Source organism: Atractosteus spatula, assembly GCF_055471065.1.
Source record: "Atractosteus spatula isolate fAtrSpa1 chromosome 10 unlocalized genomic scaffold, fAtrSpa1.hap1 SUPER_10_unloc_7, whole genome shotgun sequence".
In the NCBI taxonomy this organism is placed as follows: Eukaryota; Metazoa; Chordata; class Actinopteri; order Semionotiformes; family Lepisosteidae; genus Atractosteus; species Atractosteus spatula.
In genome coordinates this window covers 699,355-718,950 of record NW_028296627.1, presented here as the reverse complement: position 1 = coordinate 718,950, position 19,596 = coordinate 699,355, and the positions used below count along the sequence as shown (strand labels likewise).

The 19,596-nt window shown below is 45.7% G+C and overlaps 1 protein-coding gene across 1 annotated transcript; it reads left to right on the top strand.

Annotated features, from left to right (window-relative positions):
• Nucleotides 1–696: 696 nt before the first annotated feature.
• On the top strand, nucleotides 697–12,238 carry LOC148811764 (uncharacterized). Its single transcript, XM_088908725.1, has 2 exons — nucleotides 697–1,066; nucleotides 9,757–12,238. The coding sequence occupies exons 1-2, from the start codon at nucleotides 697–699 to the stop codon at nucleotides 11,865–11,867; spliced, it is 2,481 nt and encodes an 826-aa protein (XP_088764851.1). The 3' UTR covers nucleotides 11,868–12,238.
• The last annotated feature ends 7,358 nt before the right edge of the window (nucleotides 12,239–19,596 follow it).

Below are 19,596 nucleotides of genomic sequence, written 5' to 3'. Positions count from 1 at the left end.
GTGTCCGAAATCCTGAGGTGCCTTTCTTCCTGTCTTTTCATACAGAATGTATCATTAAGGACAATCACATATGGCTTGATTTTGTTACTGGAAGTATTTATTTCCTTTCTTGGAACAACGTGTTTTTCGAGAAATTCAAACAATTTGCGAAATATGAAATACAAATCTTGCTTATGGTGCAGAATAAATATTGCCAGCTGGGAAGAATATGACAGCATTTTTTTTTCTTTAACCAAAAACCTGCAAAGGGAGACGTTTTCGTTGTGGAAGGGCAAAACAATAAATCTGTTCCGTTTCACAAAATTCACACTTACGAACGGCGCAAGTCGCAGGTGATTCACTCCTCTTGACTAGGTGGCGCTAGGAGGTGCAGTTAAGTTTATATCCGGCTGCAGAAACTCCTCTTTCTCAGCTCCGCTTCTCGATTGTTTTGAAGCCGCGGCCGCGCTAACGAATGACGTCATCACACGGCGCTACACAGCATGCCTGTGGGTGCTTGAATGATTTTCTTTCTATAAAGAAGAAAGTTGTTTTTTTAATAACTTCAGTTTCTGAAAACGTAGCATCTTGTCAACTGTGTTGATACTTGAACAGAGCACAGCCCTGACAACAGAATCTGTGAAGAATAAAAATAAAGAAGCTGTTCTGTTTAAACATCGCAAGTCAGCCTTTGTTTCTGATCGACTCTGAAGAAGGATGGCGGAGTACTTGTTAAATCTGCAAATCCAGCTTGACTCGTTCATGCACGTTTTGCTCAAATCGATCGTGTATGAAGTGTCAGAAGTTTTTGGAAACAGGATGTCTGACTCTGAGAACGAGTTTGAAGACAAACTCCGCAGCGTCTCCCAGGTCCTGGTGAGAGGGGCCGTGTTTAAAATCACACAGTGTGTGGAGGACAGTGTCGGGAGTGAAATGGCGCAGCTGAAGAAGGAAAACGAGAGCTTGAAGTGGAGATTGCAGCTTTGGGAGGAGGATTCGGGAGCAAGAGGAGATCAGGGTACCCAGACGCTTCCCTGTGAAGTCACTGCAGAAATAAAAGAAGAAATTGACATGAAACTGTTGTCAGGTCAGTGTGGTGACGTGTATGAAGTCAGAGTATGTGTGTGTGTTTAAAACCAGTGTCTATAACTTCCTCACTGGTGAGGTCTGTGTCTGTATTAACTCCTCTGGAATATTAATCCACTGTATCTGTATTAATCCCTCTCTCTCTTAGTGCATTGTTTATGTACTGTACTGTGAAGTAAGTGTGTCTGTATTAACCCCTCTCTCAGTACAGTGTTAATGTACTCTAGTGTCCAGTCAGTATGGCTGTATTTACCCCTCTCTGTCAGTGCAGTGTTAATATGCTGTAATTTCCAGTTTGTCCTTGTCTGTATAAAGTGTTAATGTACTGTAGTGTCTATTCAGTGTGTCTGTATTAAGCCCTCTCTCTCTCAGTGCAGTGTTCATGTACTGTAGTGTCCAGACAGTGTGTCTGTATTAACTCCCCCCCCTCTCTCTCAGTGCAGTGTTAATGTACTGGAGTGTCCAGTCAGTGTGTCTGTATTAACCCCCCCCCCCTCTCTCAGTGCAGTGTTAATGTACTGTAGTGTCCAGCCAGTGTGTCTGTATTAACCCCCCCCTCTCTCAGTGCATTGTTAATGTACTGTAGTGTCCAGTCAGTATGGCTGTATTTACCCCTCTCTGTCAGTGCAGTGTTAATATGCTGTAATTTCCAGTTTGTCCTTGTCTGTATAAAGTGTTAATGTACTGTAGTGTCTAGTCAGTGTGTCTATATTAAACCCTCTCTGTCTCAGTGTAGTGTTAATGTACTGTAGTGTCCAGTCAGTGTCTGTATTAACCCCCCCCTCTCAGTGCATTGTATATGTACTGTAGTGTCCAGTCAGTGTGTCTGTATTAACCCCCCCCCTCAGTGCAGTGTTAATGTACTGTAGTGTCCAGTCAGCATGTCTGTATTAAACCCTTTTTCAGTGCAGTGTTAATGTACTGTAGTGTCCAGTCAGTGTGTCTATATTAAACCCTCTCTGTCTCAGTGTAGTGTTAATGTACTGTTGTGTCCAGTCAGTGTGTCTGTATTAACCCCCCCTCTCTCAGTGCAGTGCTCATGTACTGTAGTGTCCAGACAGTGTGTCTGTATTAACCCCCCTCCCTCTCAGTGCAGTGTTCATGTACTGTAGTGTCCAGTCAGTGTGTCTGTATTAACCCCCCCCCTCTCTCTCTCAGTGCAGTGTTAATGTACTGTAGTGTCCAGTCAGTGTGTCTTTATTAAACCCTCTCTGTCTCAGTGTAGTGTTAATGTACTGTAGTGTCCAGTCAGTGTGTCTGTATTAACCCCCCCAGTGCAGTGTTAATGTACTGTAGTGTCTAGTCAGTGTGTCTGTATCAAGCCCTCTCTCTCTCAGTGCAGTGTTCATGTACTGTAGTGTCCAGACAGTGTGTCTGTATTAACCCCCCCCCTCTCTCTCAGTGCAGTGTTCATGTACTGTAGTGTCCAGTCAGTGTGTCTGTATTAACCCCCCCCTCTCTCAGTGCAGTGTTAATGTACTGTAGTGTCCAGTCAGTGTGTCTGTATTAACCCTCCCCCCTCTCTCAGTGCAGTGTTGATGTACTGTAGTGTCCAGTCAGCATGTCTGTATTAACCCCTTTTTCAGTGCAGTGTTAAAGTACTGTAGTGTCCAGTCAGTGTGTCTGTATTCACCCGTCTCTCTCAGTGCAGTGTTAATGTACTGTAGTGTCCAGTCAGTGTGTCTGTATTAACCCCCCTCTCTCTCAGTACAGTGTTAATGCACTGTAGTGTCCAGTCAGTGAGTGTGTCTGTATTAACCCCTTTCTCTGATTGCAGTGTAGTGTTAATGTACTGGAGTTTCCAGTCAGTGTGCCTGTATGAACCTCTCTCAGTGCAGTGTTAATGTACTGTAGCGTCCAGTCAGTGTGTCTGTATGAACCGCTGGAGAGGTGCGTTCTTGCGGTCGGGGAGGTTGTGGGCTGCAGGAACATCAAGTCCGCTTCCCGCATGAGTGGAGGGATAGTTATTTTCCTGCAATCTATTGATCTGGCAAATGCCCTGGTGGTAAAGGGGTCGTCCTGGACGGCACCTTCACCCCGGTGCTGCCGCTCGCGGCCCCAGCTTGGAGGATCACCCTCTCCAATGTGCCTCCGTTCATGAGGAACGAGCTGCTGTAGAGGGAGCTGTCCCATTACGGACAGGTGGTCTCTCTGATCAGGAGGGTCCCTCTGGGCTGCAGGGCATCTTAAAAAACCCCATGGAGGAGATCAATGTGGATCTTAAATTTCGGATTGACACCTGTGGTTATGTTGCATTCGTGACTTTGGAATCGACGAAGTGCTTCAGGTGCGGGAGCGAGGGGCATGTGGTGAAGAATTGCCCGGAGGTGGAGGATGAGATGGGCAGGGAGCCTCAGCCCCAGGGTGCACAGGAGGCCAGGAGACAGCGTCAGGCAGCGGGGAGTGGAGCAGTGCAGGGAGGCAGCAGGGAGGCAGAGCCCATGGCCGGGGTGCAGGAGAGGAGATCGCTGGAGGGGGCAGGTGAGCCCGAGCTGGTGGTGTCCCATGCAGGAGAACAGATAGCGAAGAGTGGACCACCTCAGCCCTCAGATAGGAGCTCCCCACACCGGGGAGCAAGATACGAGCGCTGGCGGAGCAGGGGAGCTGCAGAGCCCAGCAGCTCAGGAGAGTCAGGGAGAGAGAGAGCAGGCAGTGACACCGACGGAGGAAAACTCGTCACAAGTGCCAGCGAAAACTGTAGACACAGTGTGGGGAGGAAATGAATTAACATCCGGAAAAATAGACGATGGTTTTAAGACACCGTGGAGAAAGTGCACGAAAAAATCTGTGCAGAGTGCGGTGCAGAAAAAGCACAGCACAGAGAGCTCGGTGGAGGGCGGCTCTGTCGCCGGCCCGGGGGCCGCGAGTGACTCCGACACTGGGAGAGTAAGGACGCGCTGGAGTGTCCTCGCCACCGCCGCCCGGAGCTCCTCGGAGTCCGGGAGCGACGATGACGAGGGCGGCTTCACAGACTCCTCTCTCGCCTCGGGCTCCTCGGCCCGGCAGAGCTGCAGAGTAGGCTACAGTTTCCAGAGCATCAGGGAGTTCTTAGAGAAGACTAAAGGTAAGAGGGGAACTGTGGTCGAGGACTTTTTTCCCGACACTGAGCTCTTTGTCCTCTCCGCGACGCACCATCTGAAAAGGCTCAGGTACGAATGACTTCAGCGATCAAGAGAGATGGTGCCTGAAGAGCTTATTGGGTAAGATCAGGGCAGGACCGCAGAATGCACCTCAGCACGAATGTGTCCCGTCTCTTACATCACATCACTATCCGTCTGTGTGCTATGTGTCTGTTCGTGTTTTATGTTGTTTCTTTTTTTCTTTTCCGCAAACATGGGCGGCATTAGAATAGGGAGTTTGAACACCAATGGGTGCCGGAGGGCTTTGAAGCGAGCTGCGGTGTTGGAGGTCATCAAAGAAAACAGCCTGCAGGTGACGTTCCTGCAGGAGACCCACACCGACAGCTCCAACATCATTGCCTGGCAGCGGGAGTGGCAGGGGGACATTGTGTACCATCATGGGTCCCCTGTGAGCGCGGGGGTCACGGTGCTGTTCTCTGTGGGGTTGAAGCCCCTCTCTATCGCCGTCCATGAGGTTGTGAAAGGTCGCCTGTTACTCATGCAAGTAGTTTACAGGAAGAAAACCTTTGTTTTTATTAACATTTACGCATCCACAGACGGCGGAGAGAGGGTCACCTTCTTCAGGGAGCTTGAAAATGCGCTGGTGACCTGCCAGCCTGAAGAGCTGGTCTTCCTGGGGGATGATTTTAACTGCACAGAGAGCAGCACACTGGACAGGAATTATGCAGGAATCACGGAGAGCCACATGGCCTGTCGGCCAGGGAGCTGCGCAGGATCCTTGTCAAATCTGACCTCACTGACATCTGGAGGAGATGTCATGGGGACACGAGGCAGTACACCTGGGCCCAGGTCTGAGGGAACACCCTCTCTCTGGCCAGGCTGGACCGCATCTACTGCCGTAAACATCATTACAGCATCGTCAAGCAGTACTCCCATCTGTCCAGTGGGCCTGTCGGACCACTGTCTCACCATCTGCACAGTCGTCGTCCCATCAGTGAGATCCCGCAGTGCCTACTGGCACTTTAATACCCAACTGCTTGACGATCCTCACTTCTGTGACTGCCTCGTGTTCTTCTGGTAGCAGTGGAGGAGTCAGAAAGCCCACTTTGTCTCCCTGAGGCAGTAGTGGGATACTGGGAAGGTGCAGATTCGCCAGTTCCGCCAGCAGTACACTGGAATTGTCACGAGAGGTATCCGTGAGTCCATGAAGGCTCTGGAGAGAGACATTCTGGAGCTCCACCAGGCTCTGGAGTGTTGTGCAGACAGAAGGCTAATTGATAACCTCCACACTCAAAAAAATCACTCATTGGCCTTCTGGACACAAAAGTACAGGGAGCTCTAATAAAATCTAGGGTTCAGAGTGCATCACAGGTAGACGCCCCGACTCGCTACTTCTTGGGCCTAGAGAAGAAACCGGGCCAGAGCAGGCAGAACCTCTGCCTGCGCTCGGAGACAGGGCAGGAGCTGCACGAGGCTGGGCAGATCCAGGAGAGGACCATGCAGTTCTACAAGACGCTCTTCTCCAGCGAGGCAAGTGAGGACTCTGTGAGGTCTGCACACGCAGGTTCCTTGAAGACCTTCCACAGATCCCCGAAGAGGAGGGGGCATGGCCGGAGAGGCCTCTATCCCTGGAGGAGCTCTCCACTGCACTCAGTGTCTTGAGTAATGGTATGACCCCTGGCCTTGATGGCTTGCCGGCCAAATTCTACTGTGCCTTCTGGGCCGTGCTGGGACCTGACCTGCTGGATGTGTTCTCGGAAAGTCTGGAGCACGGGGACCTGCCACTGAGCTGCAGGAGAGCTGTTGTCACCCTGCTGCCTAAGAAAGGGGACCTGTGTGACATTAAGAACTGGAGACCTGTTGCCCTGCTGTGTGTGGATTATAAAATCCTGTCCAAAGCTCTGGCCAACAGGCTGAGGGTGGTGCTGGGATCAGTGGTGCAGTCCGAACAATCGTACTGTGTACCCAGAAGGACAATCTTTGATAATATATTTCTGATTCGAGATGTTGTGGCCACCTCCAGACTATTGGGTTTAGATACTGGTCTCATTTCGTTAGACCAGGAAAAGGCCTTTGATAGGGTTGAACATCAGTATTTGTGGAGAACCATGAGGTTTTTCGGATTCAGCTCTGTCTTTGTTGCCATGATTCAGGTGCTGTACAGTGACATCTTCAGTGTGCTAAAGGTCAACAGAGGGCTGATTGCTCCGTTTCCAGTGCGGAGGGGAGTCAGGCAGGGCTGTGCACTCTCAGGAATGCTCTACTCCCTTGCCATTGAACCTCTGCTACATCAGCTGCGCCGGGTCATCAAGGGGCTGTCCATCCCGGGCTGCCCCAATTCTACTGTCAAGATGTTGGCATACGCTGATGACATCATGGTCGTGGTCGGAGGAGAACAGGATGTCAGGGCGCTACAGACAACTTTGAATGATTTCCAGTGGCTATCATCAGCCAAAGTAAACTGGGCCAAGAGTAGCGCCCTACTCCTGGGAGAGTGGAGCGAGACGGGTCCCCCAGTCTTGCCAGAGAAGTTCAGCTGGACCAGAGGAGGACTCAAATACTTGGGGTTGTACCTGGGGGACAAGGCCAGTGTGAGGAAGAACTGGGAGGGGCTCCTCGAAAAAGTGAAAGGTCGCCTGGACCGCTGGCGCTGGCTGCTCTCCCAGATCTCCTACAGAGGCCGGGTTCTGATTTGTCAACACCCTGGTGGCTTCAATGTTGTGGCATTGCCTGCTGTGCCTGGAGCCACCAGCTGGACTGATCGAGGAGCTGCAGGCCACGCTTCTCGACTTCTTCTGGGATGGACTGCACTGGCTGTGGAGGGGTGTCCTCTATTTGCCCAGAGAGGACGGAGGACAAGGACTCGTTGACATCCGGAGCCGGGTGGACGCCTTTCGTATGCAGGCAGTACAGAAGCTGCTGTATGGCCCGGCCTTGCTGTCCTGGAGGGAGCTGACCTTCACCCTGTTGCGTCTAGCAGGACACCTCGGGATCGACTCCACTGCAGCCTTGACCTGTCTCCACTGCAGCCTTTCCAGCGTAGTCTCCTGAAAGCCTGGCGGCATCTGCACGTGCGGAGAGAGGAGGAGCGGCCCAGTCTATACTGGTCACTCTGAGAGCCACTAGTACACAATCCGTGAATGGACACAGAACTGGGCCGCTCCTTGGACTTTACCGGCAGACTGGTCCGCGCCAACGTCACACAACTCCACCACCTGCTTGACGTGGATCAGGACTGCTGGCGCAGCATGGAGTGGGCATGTGACGCTCTGGGACTACACTCGCAGCGGTGTGTGGACGGGTTTCTTAGTCAGCTTTGCTCTGCTCTGCTCTGCCTCTTGAGGAGATGCTGCTAGTCCAGGGTCTGTTTGAGGAACGCCACCTTCCAACCACACAGCCTCCTTTCCCTGGTCTGCTAGTGTCTCCTGCACTCAGTCCCGGGCCGACAGGATCTCTCCTTGAGTCCCTTGCTTCAGAGGAGAGGTCTCTGGCTGGTGTTGAGGGGAAGTGTCTGTATAGACTAGTTGTAACATCTAGACACCAGGCCCAGCTGTCTGCACTCCCTGACACTCCCTGGAGGGCTCGTCTGGGGGTGCCAGATGGTGTCCGGCCTGCCTGGGGTAGCCTCTACAGATTTCCCCTCAACAAAAGGGCCCTGTCCCTTCTGCGCTCAGAGGGAGACGGTGTTCCACTACTACAGTGCCTGCCCCCACCTGTCGCCCATGTTTGCCGTGTTGATTTGGCTCTTCATCAACCTTGGCCTGGCCTTCAATTACATTATTTTCATGTTCGGGGTGGGTCATACGAAAAAACAAAAAACTCAGACCCTCCTCGCCAACTTTCAACTGGGCCAGGCCAAACTCACCATCTACAAGACTCTGGTTCCAGGTCTCTAGACTTGGTGAGGATGTTTGAAGGGTTGGTGAAGAGCAGGATGTCGTTAAAATATATGTTTTATATTATCTCATAATGACTGTGGAACATTTGAAAAGCGTTGGTGTTTTGGAAACGTGCAGGATTGTGAATAAAAAATTAATATTCCAATTATGATTTTATTTTAATAATTCTTAAGGTGGGGTTCTAAGAATCAAGATTCATACTTTGTTTATTTTTTCTGTCAATAAAGATTGATTGAACACTCTCTCTCAGTGTAGTGTTAATGTGCTGTTGTGTCCAGTCAGTGTGTTTGTATTAACCCCCCCCCCCTCTCAGTGCAGTGTTACAAAGTACTGTAGTGTCCAGTCAGTATGTATGTATTAACCCCCCTCTCTCTCAGTGCAGTGTTAATGTACTGTATTGTCCAGTCAGTGTGTCTGTATTAACCCCTCTCTCTCAGTGCAGTGTTAATATATTGTAGTGTGCAGTCAGTGTGTGTGAATCAACCCCTCTCTCTCTCAGTGCAGTGTTAATATACTGGAGTGTCCAGTCAGTGTGTTTGTATTAACCCCTCTCTGTCTCAGTGTAGTGTTAATGTACTGTAGTGTCCAGTCAGTGTCTATGTATTAACCCACCTCTCTCTGTGCAGTTTTAAAGTACTATAATATGCAGTCAGTGTGTCTGTATTAATCCCTCTCTTTCTCAATGCAGTGTTAATGTACTGTAGTGTCCAGTCAGCATGTCTGTATTAACCTGTCACTCAGTGCAGTGTTAATGTTCTGTAGTGTCCAGTCAGTGTGTCTGTATTAACCGCTCTCTTTCAGTGCAGTGCTAATGTACTGTAGTGTCCTGTCTGTCAGTCTGTCTGTATTTACACCCCTTCTCTGAGCAGTCCATGGCTGTATAAATGCCTCCGTCTCAGTGCAGTGTTAAAGTACTGTAGTGTCCAGTCAGTGTGTCTGTATGAACCCCTCTCTCAGTGCAGTGTTAATGTACTGTAGTGTCCAGTCAGTGTGTCTGTATTAACCCCTTTCTCTCTCAGTGCAGTGTTAATGTACTGTAGTGTCCAGTCAGCATGTCTATATTAACCCCTTTCAGTGCAGTGCTAATATGCTGCAGTGTCCAGTCAGTGTGTCTGTATTTACCCATCTCTGTCAGTGCAGTGTTAATATGCTGTAATTTCCAGTTTGTCTAGTGCAAGTATTCACATTACTCCTATCCTGGAGTCCTTGCACTGGCTTCCTGTCAAGTTTCGTGATGCTTAACAATCCTCCTGCTTACCTATAAGGCTCTCTATGGCTTGGCACCTCAGTACCTGTCTGAGTTATCGCCCTACTCCCCACCTCACAACCTTCGCTCTTCTAATTGTGTTCAACTATTTGTCCCCCAGTCCTTCTACACTCTATGGGTGACATGGCCTTCTCCTGTTTTGCCCCAAGCTCTAGAACTTTCTCCCCAAGGATATCAGAGTCACTTTCTCTAAGCTTCTTCAAATCCAGACTCAAAACCTTCTTCAGAAGAGCCTTTATTTATCTGTTCTTTACCCCTCTGCTCCTACTGGACTTAGTACCACCATCTACTGACTCGTCTAACTATATTCTCATCATGCTTATATTGTGTATATTTTGTTGTTGGCCTTCTGTAAAGTGCTTTGAGAAGCCACCTTTAAAGGTGCTATATAAAATAAAGTTTATTATTATTATAAAGTTCTTGTTTTCTTTTCCTGTATTTACAGGCACAGAGACCAGTGCTCTCTCTGACGCTGGGGAAATGGCTCCTCTTGAACAGCAGCACAGTGAGGAGGAGTGGGGCTCCAGTTTGGTGCAGGAGAGAGAGCTCACTGTCGCAGAAGGGAAAGAGACACTCAGTGAGCAGCACACAGAGAGCAGACAGAGTGTCGAGGATCTGGACTCTGTGCCCATGATGAAGACAGAGCCTGAGAGTGAGACACCTGGGCTCTTAGTATGTGATGATTTTATAGAGAAGATTAATAATCTGGACTCGAACAATATTACACAAGGTTGTAATGAACTGGGCTGTGTCTCTGTACGAGAGCACAGTGAAGAACTGGATGTTTTAAATCTTACAGAACAGGACATGAAGTCCAAGTTGATTGACGCTGCAGAGCAGCAGACTGATGTACCTGGTGAAGAGAACAGTACTGAGTCACAGCACACAGAGAGGAGTCAGTACAGGGAGGAGCAACAGCAGCTCCTACAGGGCTTGATAATTAGGCCTTGTTCTGTTCAAGTGGAGAGACTGTCATTGCAGAGTCTCAAACAATCATATGATCCCTTAGTATCTGATGGCTTTACACACAGGTTTAATAATCTGGTTACTGAGAAAATTGTTAAAAGTTTTAATGAACTGGAGAGTAGGTCTGTTCTTGGGCAAAGAGGGGAACAACTGAATGAACTAGACAGTTTTAGTCTCAGAGAGCTGGAGAAGGAGCCCCGGATGATTCACACTGCTGAGCAGCACACTGAAGGACATGGTGGAGAAAACAAATCTCAGCACACAGAGCAAGACCATTCCATGGAGCATTGGCAGAATAAGAGACCCCAGTACAATCAGAGGATGAGGAAGAATCACTCAAGGCCTTGCTCAGATGGAGTGGACAAACTGCCATTATGGCACAGGGAGGAGCAGCGTTTCTGTTATTCAAGCATTTCAAAGCCCTACCAGCACCTTCACACAGGAGAGAGACCATTCAGCTGCAGTCAGTGTGGGAAGAGTTTTATTCAGTCAAGTGACTTTAAAAGACACCAGCGTATTCACACGGGAGAGAGACCTTTCAGATGTAGTCATTGTGGGAAGAGTTTTAGTCACTTGCACCTCTTAAAACAACATCAGCACATTCACACAGGAGAGAGACCATTCAGCTGCAGTCAGTGTGGGAAGACTTTTAGACAATCAAGTAATTTAATAACCCACCAGCGCATTCACACAGGAGAGAGACCATTCAGCTGCAGTCAGTGTGGGAAGAGTTTTAGTCAGTCACATGCCTTAAAATCCCACCAGCACATTCACACAGGAGAGAGACCATTCTGCTGCAGTCAGTGTGGGAAGAGTTTTAGTTGGTCATGTAACTTAATAACCCACCAGCGCATTCACACAGGAGAGAGACTGTTCACCTGCAGTCAGTGTGGGAAGACTTTTAGTCAGTCAAGTAATTTAATAACCCACCAGCGCATTCACACAGGAGAGAGACCATTCAGCTGCAGTCAGTGTGGGAAGAGTTTTAGTCAGTCAAGTAGCTTAATAGCCCACCGGCGCATTCACACAGGAGAGAGAGCATTCAGTTGCAGTCAGTGTGGGAAGAGTTTTAGTCAGAAAAGCCACTTACAATCACACCAGCGCATTCACACAGGAGAGAGACTGTTCAGCTGCAGTCAGTGTGGAAAGAGTTTTAGTCGGTCAAGTAGCTTAATAACCCACCAGCGCATTCACACAGGAGAGAGACCATTCAGCTGTGGTCAGTGTGGGAAGAGTTTTAGTCAGTCAAGTAGCTTAATAGCCCACCAGCGCATTCACACAGGAGAGAGACTGTTCAGCTGCAGTCAGTGTGGGAAGAGTTTTATTCAATCGCATGACTTAAAAAAGCACCAGCGCATTCACACAGGAGAGAGACCATTCAGCTGCAGTCAGTGTGGGAAGAGTTTTAGTCAGTCACGTAGCTTAAAAGCCCACCAGCGCATTCACACAGGAGAGAGACCGTTTATCTGCAGTCAGTGTGGGAAGAGTTTTATTCAATCGCATGACTTAAAAAAGCACCAGCGCATTCACACAGGAGACAGACCATTCAGCTACAGTCAGTGTGGGAAGAGTTCCAGTCAGGTGACTTAAAAACACCAATTTAGTCACCAGGTTTTTTATTTAATCATAGTCTAAGTCAACTCAACTAAAATGTCTTTTAGTTCAAGTGGGTAGATGCGTCAGCATGTGACATCCGAAGAAGGCTCCACAGCCGAGACATTTATTTTCTTCTCTTTTCAGCATGGAACAAACCTTTACTTGTTCCCAAAATGTCTATTAGTCATAGTCACTTTGTAGTCACCCAATTTTGAGTTCGTCTGGTCAGTTAAATTTTGACTATACTCTTATTTACAGTTGACTAAAACAGAAATAGTTCTTGTCACAGAGTTTAATTTATGTGGATAAGAGAGCATATATATCAAATACAAGAAATATTTATGCAATAAAGGGTAAATAATAAAGAATAAGACACTGTATGAATCTCTTTTAATAAGAAAATCTATTTTGGCACCGTTAGTAATACTTCAATTTTTTTTTCAATGCAACTGCAGACAGGACAAGCTATATATACAGTGCCTTCAGAAAGTACTCACACCCCATTGTTTATTTCTCATTCTGCTGTGTTGCAAAGTCAAATTAAATCATATTTAAATGTTTTTCTCCACTCCTGTAGAAGCAATTCTTTATAATGTTCAAATGAAATTAAGTATTTATAATTCTGAAGACATCTATTAAAAATAAAAATGGAAAATTACTTAATTGATAAGTATTCACTCCCTTTGTTTCAACAACCTAATTTGGGTCAATTATCTTGAGAGATCACACTAAATACATTAACAAGGTACACCTGTGTTCATTTCAAATTCACCGGTGTTCAATTGCTTGATTGCACAATAGATATCACTGACTGTGAGGTCTCACTGAAACAGCAGATCAGATCAGTCCTGCTGTCATGAAGACCAAGGAGCTACCTTTGGAACTTTGAGATGAAGTTGTTAGGAGGAAAAAAAACTGGAGAAGGTTATAAAAAGATTGGCAAAGTTTTGAACCTTCCTAGGAGCACCGTTAAATCCCATTGTAACTAAATAGAAAAAACATGGCAAAACCCAGACACTACTAAGATCAGGCCCTCCTACCAAATTGAGCAACCGGACAAGAATGGTGATTGTCAGAAAAGTGACCAAAAGTGGCCAGCTCCAACACTGACAGAGTTGCAGAGCTTTTTGGCTGAAATGGGAGAAACTGCAGACACAAACAATCTCTTGTAATACAATACTTTTGTAAATGAGAAATGTAAATCTTTCATTTTGAAAAACAAATGTTCTTGAATAAAAAATATTTTTGATTCATAAATGTGTTGAATTTAGTGTTCTTAAAACGAGGAAAAAAATGTTAAAATGTGGAGGTGTAATGGGAACAAAATGCAACAAAATTCCAGTGGGTGAATACTTTCTGAAGGCACTGTATATACACTCATCTACTGTGACAAGACCCTGCTGACACTACCCTGACTCAGGTAATTCACACACACAAAAACACAAGACAAAAGGCATTTTAAGGTCAAGCAGGATTTAACACAACAGAGTGTAGAAGAAGCTACACCACTTCATAACCCTGCTTCACAACAACTAACACTCATCTTCTAACTCTGCTGGTATTCTCAAGCTAACCCTGTCAGCCTGTTGAAGGTGTAACTGACAGGTATCACATGATGCACAGTTTATATGCACATCCTATTCACTCCCGGAAAGATACCAGTGTGCAGCATTAATGTATCAGCTACTACCAGAAATATTTGTTTATGGATAATGTCATAATGCATTTATTTTACATTGTTAGAGAGTGAGACTGCAGGGAGGAATAAAGATTTCATGATACTATTACTGTTACACCTGTAGCGGCAAGGCTTATTAAAATACAGGAATTAAGTTTTGCGCTCTCTTGCCAGTGAGGCCCCATCTCTCTCTTCATCTCTGTGGTGCAGCCACAGATAAGCTATTCATGCAGGCTGATTTAAGGTTTCTTTGATAAGGGACAGCTCCCAAATGGGGATGCACTTAGCTAAGCCTGGCTATCATGATCAATGGTCATCCATTGGCGCCTATCTGTCTAGGGAGTGCCAGATGGACATCTGGACTGCATTCCTAAGTGTCAGGGGTGAGTTACTCACATCTCACCTTGATCAACCAATCAGGAACTGGTAGGGCCGAGTAACCCACGTGGGTCTCTGATGCCCATTAAACTTTCAGCCAATGAAGGACCTGAAGTTCCTCCAGGTAAAAACAGGCAACACAGAGGGCCTGAAGAAGAATTCCAAAAAGAACAATTCCAGGGGTGCGAATGATTCCAGGACAGGACGGCCCGCAGGCCAGAACAGTTGGGAAGTGCAGGACATTCTCGCAGCACGCCTCCTGACCATCCTGAGACTCAGCCCGGACCACCATGTAACGGCCAGTGTGTCCGAGTGCCAGAACTTTCCTTGTTCTAAGAGTCGAGAGCGGAGGTTGCCAGAGAGTAACCAGAGGACCCACCCGAGGTTAGCATCAGCAGCAAGCCTCGTGAACAGGTCGGAACTGTGGACAGCTGAATCAGTATTCAGAACTAGCGCTTCATCAGGAACGAACCGTTCTTCTTCCTGACCAGCTGGGACCCACAGTCAGTTTTCTCCTGTGCACAAACTTTGCTAGTTAAAGCCAACACTAACTAGCTCGGTCTTCAGAGAGCAGCGCAGCAGGAATCTCTCCAGCCGCACCGAGCACCGCTTGGCACCTAGCCAGAGAGCACGGATTGGACAGCAACAAGCCTGCAACTGTTTCTTTGTCCGGGGGAGATCTGAATCCCCAGAGATTGGATGAGTATTCAACTTCACTGCATTACTGCTCGAGAATTCAATTGTTATCCCAACCAGTTGATATCAATTTAATTCCTAAGAGTTATGTACTTGTTTTGAGTATCTAATGTAGAAGTTGTAACCAAGTTCATTCAAGAAACGGTCTAAATGAATGATATACTGAACGTATGTCCTCTTGATATGTGTAACTCTTTGTTACTGAATGAATATATACCTTTTGTATTCTGCTAACCTTCACGATAAGATCTGTTAGATTTACATGCACCTTCTATGTATTAATAAATGTATTTTAGTGTATTAGTACCTGTGTGTGTGCGTTGTTTGAGTTATACCGCATGGTTGGATTCTAAGGCCATAAAAAGAATCATTTTGTGATTTACTGCCACAATTAATAATTGTCCCAGTAAATGCCCAAACCCCTACAGAACTGGTGCCTCATGAGAGCACACTACAACAGCTTTCTGACCTTTTTTTATTTGGTAGCTAGTACTGAATTGATCCCAGGATGTCATCCATTTGTTTCCTGAAAGAAAACTATCCCACCACCCTTTGTGTGAGCTATTGTCTCCCATGCTCATTTTTAAATGTACTTCCCTGTAGTTTCCATTTGTGAAACAACTTGGATATTTAGCTTGTTCCATGCTCCCACATCCCTTTGTGTAAAGGAGTGCCTCCCTTCCTGACTGGAGGACCTCATCTAGCTGTCTTGAATGATGTCAGGGTATCGGCTTCAACACTATCACTGAGCAGCATGTTCCACACACCTACAGCTGCTTTCGTAAAGAAGCCAATTTGAAATTCACTTGTGCCCTCTAGTGTACTAGTACAGTGTACAGTAACACTTTGGTATTTATGAGGGTTAGGTGCCTTGAGGTCTCCTCAGATGGTGAATTTTCAAACATGGAACTTAATGCCTTGCGGGAAAATAATGTGTGGTTCCACAGTTCACAAAACCATAATTATTTTTGTTATAACTATATCAGAAATAAGTGATATTAGTTATTAGTATTTTTAAAGAAAATTAGTTCTGAAAACTTCAGAAAAGCATTCCGTCCTCCCTATAATTCTAATTATTGTATGTGCAAACTAATAAGATCACTGCTATATAACAGATTACCATGTACTGGACTAAGTTTTTCTTTTCATTGTTGTGTGCATTTTCTTTCCTTTTAGATCTTATTTTTATTATTGTTCAAAAATGCAGCACTATCGCCTTGTAATGACGCTTATTACCTCACAGGAATAACTGACAGGAAAGTAAATTGAAACTGATAGTTTAGGGATTCATGGAAGATATTTGTTTTAATAATATTTCTTTTATCTGGCAACACAACACTGAGTCGCGCACAGGCACTGCTCTGGTAACAGGTCCACATACAAGCCACTTCTAACGCTTTCCTGAAGGAAACTGAACAATTGAAGCATTACCCAGGATGCACTGCTCCAGAATCATGTTAAGTCATGTTAACGCAGCTGTGCCTTATAACATTGTATAACCTTATAACACTTTTGTGCAAAGAAGCGAAATCACGAATATTGAACACGGTTTTACTACAGAAAGTTGGCTGTTAGTAGTTTAGAGTTTAATGAATAAACCGCCTTTTCTAATTTTCCAGAATTACTACTCCGTCAAATGGACACATTTTCAAAACTGGAGGAACTGAAATTAGTACTGGGTCCATCTCCAGGAATTTTGTGTGCCCTACCAGTTGGATTCAGCAAGGTGGTTACTCTAAGGCAACTGTACTTGAATATTACCATACAACAGGAAGACACTATATTAGGTAATATCAGGTTAATCCATCCATCCATCCATTTTCTAAAGTGCTTTATACACTACAGGGTCGTGAGGAAGCCAGAACCTATCTAGCAAGCAACAGGGGTAAGGCAGGATACACCCTGGATGGGATGCCAGCCCACTGCAGAGCAGACAGATACAAACATACATGCACACTCAGATCGGAGTCTGTTCACCTACCAGCACTGCCAGTGGACTGTGGGAGGAAACTGCATCACCTGGAGGAAACCCACATGAGCACAGGGAAAACATGCAAACTCCATGCAGACAGCACTGAAAGTGAACCCAGGGCCACTGCGCTACAAGGCTAACCCTAACCCTGAACTGGAATAAGTGGTTAGAAAAAGGGATGGATGGATGAGTCAGACTAACAAAGATCTGTTGGAATGAATGGCTACTCCTGACCAAGACTGGGAAGCTGATCAAAACATGATTCCAAAAATATTGTGCCAGAGCAAACAAATATGAGTGTTTGGACTGCATTTTCTTCTAAAACATCAAACCATTTTGTCTTTAAAAACACTTAACATGACCGCACAGATGTGTTCCTTGGAGCAATACGAATGCAAAAAATATTGCTGCATGAATCTAAATATCTGCCTTAACTGCATTCCATCTTAAATTTCCAAACTCATTTATGTAATCAACTACAAACTTCCCTTTATAAATTCGACAGTATGTGCCAAGTAGAAGCTACATTAAAGCTTACAAATAACCAAAATGTAAGTCTTACAAAAGTGCTGATGGAAAGTGAAAGGCCGAAGGAATAGAGCGCACTTTGGGAGTTGTCACAGCATTGTTTGAAAAGGCCCAAGCAGATAAATTAAGAATACCAATACCAAAATGAATCAAGGTAAGGCCAATGCTGAGGTCAAATCAATATACAGTAATTATTATTGGTGAAGTAAAAGTAAAGATGGGGGTTAAATTAAGTCCTTTCTGCTTGAAGATTAGACTTCTAAGCAACAGGAGTTTATGGTAGGAAAGGAAGACCTTTGTCTCTGAACTGATTTGTAGTTTTACAGCTGCCGACTGAAGTAGTTGAAGTAAGGTGTAAATAACACGATAAATAAAGAATTCCAGTAACTCAAGGTAACACCCGTGCAGATGCCAGATGAGCGGCACTGGGAGAGCAGGAGTCTGAGACCCCTGTGAAACCTCTATTGGGGAAGAGGGAGAATTCAGGTTGAGGCCTCTAATAGATGTGTGTAGAAAAAAATGTGAAAAGAATGTGTGTATGATGATGAGGTGTGGGGCCATCAGTATGCCATATTTTATAAGGGGGGAATGAAGTAAGATGTGAAGACGGGGTTAATTTTAAGTCCTTTCTGTATGAAGATTAGACTTCTAAACAACAAGCTGAAGTTTATGGCAGGAAAGGGGGTTAACTGATAAGGATTCCAGATGCAAGCTAGGAGAGCTAGGGAACCCCCTGGGGACTTAATCCCTGATCATTTGGCCAAAAAGCTGTGAACTGGCCAAACACGTGACCTCCCCTCTTTACCATAATAACGAGCGATGTCAGAAGCGGAAAGGAAAGGATATATAAACCTAAAGTTTGTACCAGCACTTTGAACAATATTTCGGTTTTGTTGTTTCTTGTGGGAAACAAGACTTCGGCTTTATTTTTCCTTGCATGCAATTAACTTCGTCTTGTAATCCAGAACCTTATTCTTTCTGTTACAACATTGGGAAAACTCCTTCTGTATTATTGCAACGTGATTGCACTGCCCTTCTTGGTGAAAGAACCAGAGGCTGTGGTTTTCAGGAGGAGTGGCCAGTCATCGTCTGCACCAGTAACAGTATGAAGCTGCTGATGGGTGGTTTTTGGTTTTTTGTTTCTGTTTCAACTTTTCGTGCATTTCCCACTCTTGTCCAGCTTTGTATTGGAAAGTGACTCCTGTCCTGCATAGGAAGGCATCATCAGCCCCCTGCCTTGCGCTAGCCTGCGGGAGCTCAGACTGGGCTGCAAAGCGTTTACCGGTTCTCAGGTTTTGGTGAGCCATTTCCTTCTGCCAATGAGTCTGTGCCGTGTTCTGATGCATCATATTCCAGATTGTTGTTCTAGCAGTTCTTATCCACACCAGCGGGTTTTACAGAGGTTATCAAAACTAGTCACCCCGGCCTAGACTTTTTCACGTATTACTGACAAAATCATGTCAAAAAAACAAAAGTCTACAGCTCATCCCAAATCAACTAGAAATATAAGACTGTTACTTGCATGACTAGTTAACTGCTTTTGCTACGAAACACTTGAATCCAGGGCATTATCCTCAACAACATGCCTGGGTATCTTGTTCTGCACTCTCATAGTCTCCTTCTGTCCTCTTTGGTTCACATTTCACTGTTCATTCTGAAGATGTCCAGCCAGTGTTTCTATTATTTCATTTTCATTTGCAATTACTGTTCAGAGCGTCTGACCACTTGTTTTTCACTTGGAGGACGGATTTTACAGTGTGTGAATAAAGGTAAAATAAATTGTGATTTTAGGTTGATTTGCCTTGCACAACCTTTTCACAGATCAACCTGTACAGAAGGTATTCTATTTCTGGACATAAGAGAAGAGAAAAGGTAAGAGGTCTTTTATCAAGTAAACAATCACTCTAACAGTTGTCGTTGTGATCTCTGTTAATTGTAATGTTTTGTTTTTTTCTCAGTTGTAGAGCTTGGGAGATTAACAAATCTGAAAGTGCTGAAGCTGTGTGATGAAGTGTTTGACACTGTGTGAAGTAACGCCAGCTTTCAGTAGGTGGAAACTAACTTCTAAAAAGCCAGGCACTTCTCAGTGAGTTATTGAAGCTTTCATGTGAACGGCTCGTCTTAGTGACAATGTGACTGTAACATATTTATGATTTGATCTTAAGTTCTTTGACTTTTTTAATATAGGCAAAATGATTGTTTGCTCTGCAATTCAGCTCCAATTTCTTTGGGATGTTGGGCATGATTGTGTTGACCTAAAACCAATTAGCTTGCTCTGTCCATGGGTGGCACGGTGGCTCCCTGGGGTGTATTGCTGGGACATTGGCATTGCCTGTCATTGCATTAGCAGTTCTGGAGCCCTGGGTTTAATTCCGGACCTGGGTTCTGTCTGTGGGGAGTTTGCATGTTCTCTCCGGTTTAGTGTGGGTTTCTTTCAGATGCTCTGGTCTCCTCCCACAGTCCTCCCACAG

Excerpts from the sequence above, each read along its gene's own strand:
- LOC148811764 (XM_088908725.1), top strand. The coding sequence starts at position 697 with ATGGCGGAGTACTTGTTAAATCTGCAAATCCAGCTTGACTCGTTCATG. Across the intron at positions 1,067-9,756 it reads TGACATGAAACTGTTGTCAG|GCACAGAGACCAGTGCTCTC; the intron begins GTCAGTGTGGTG and ends CTGTATTTACAG.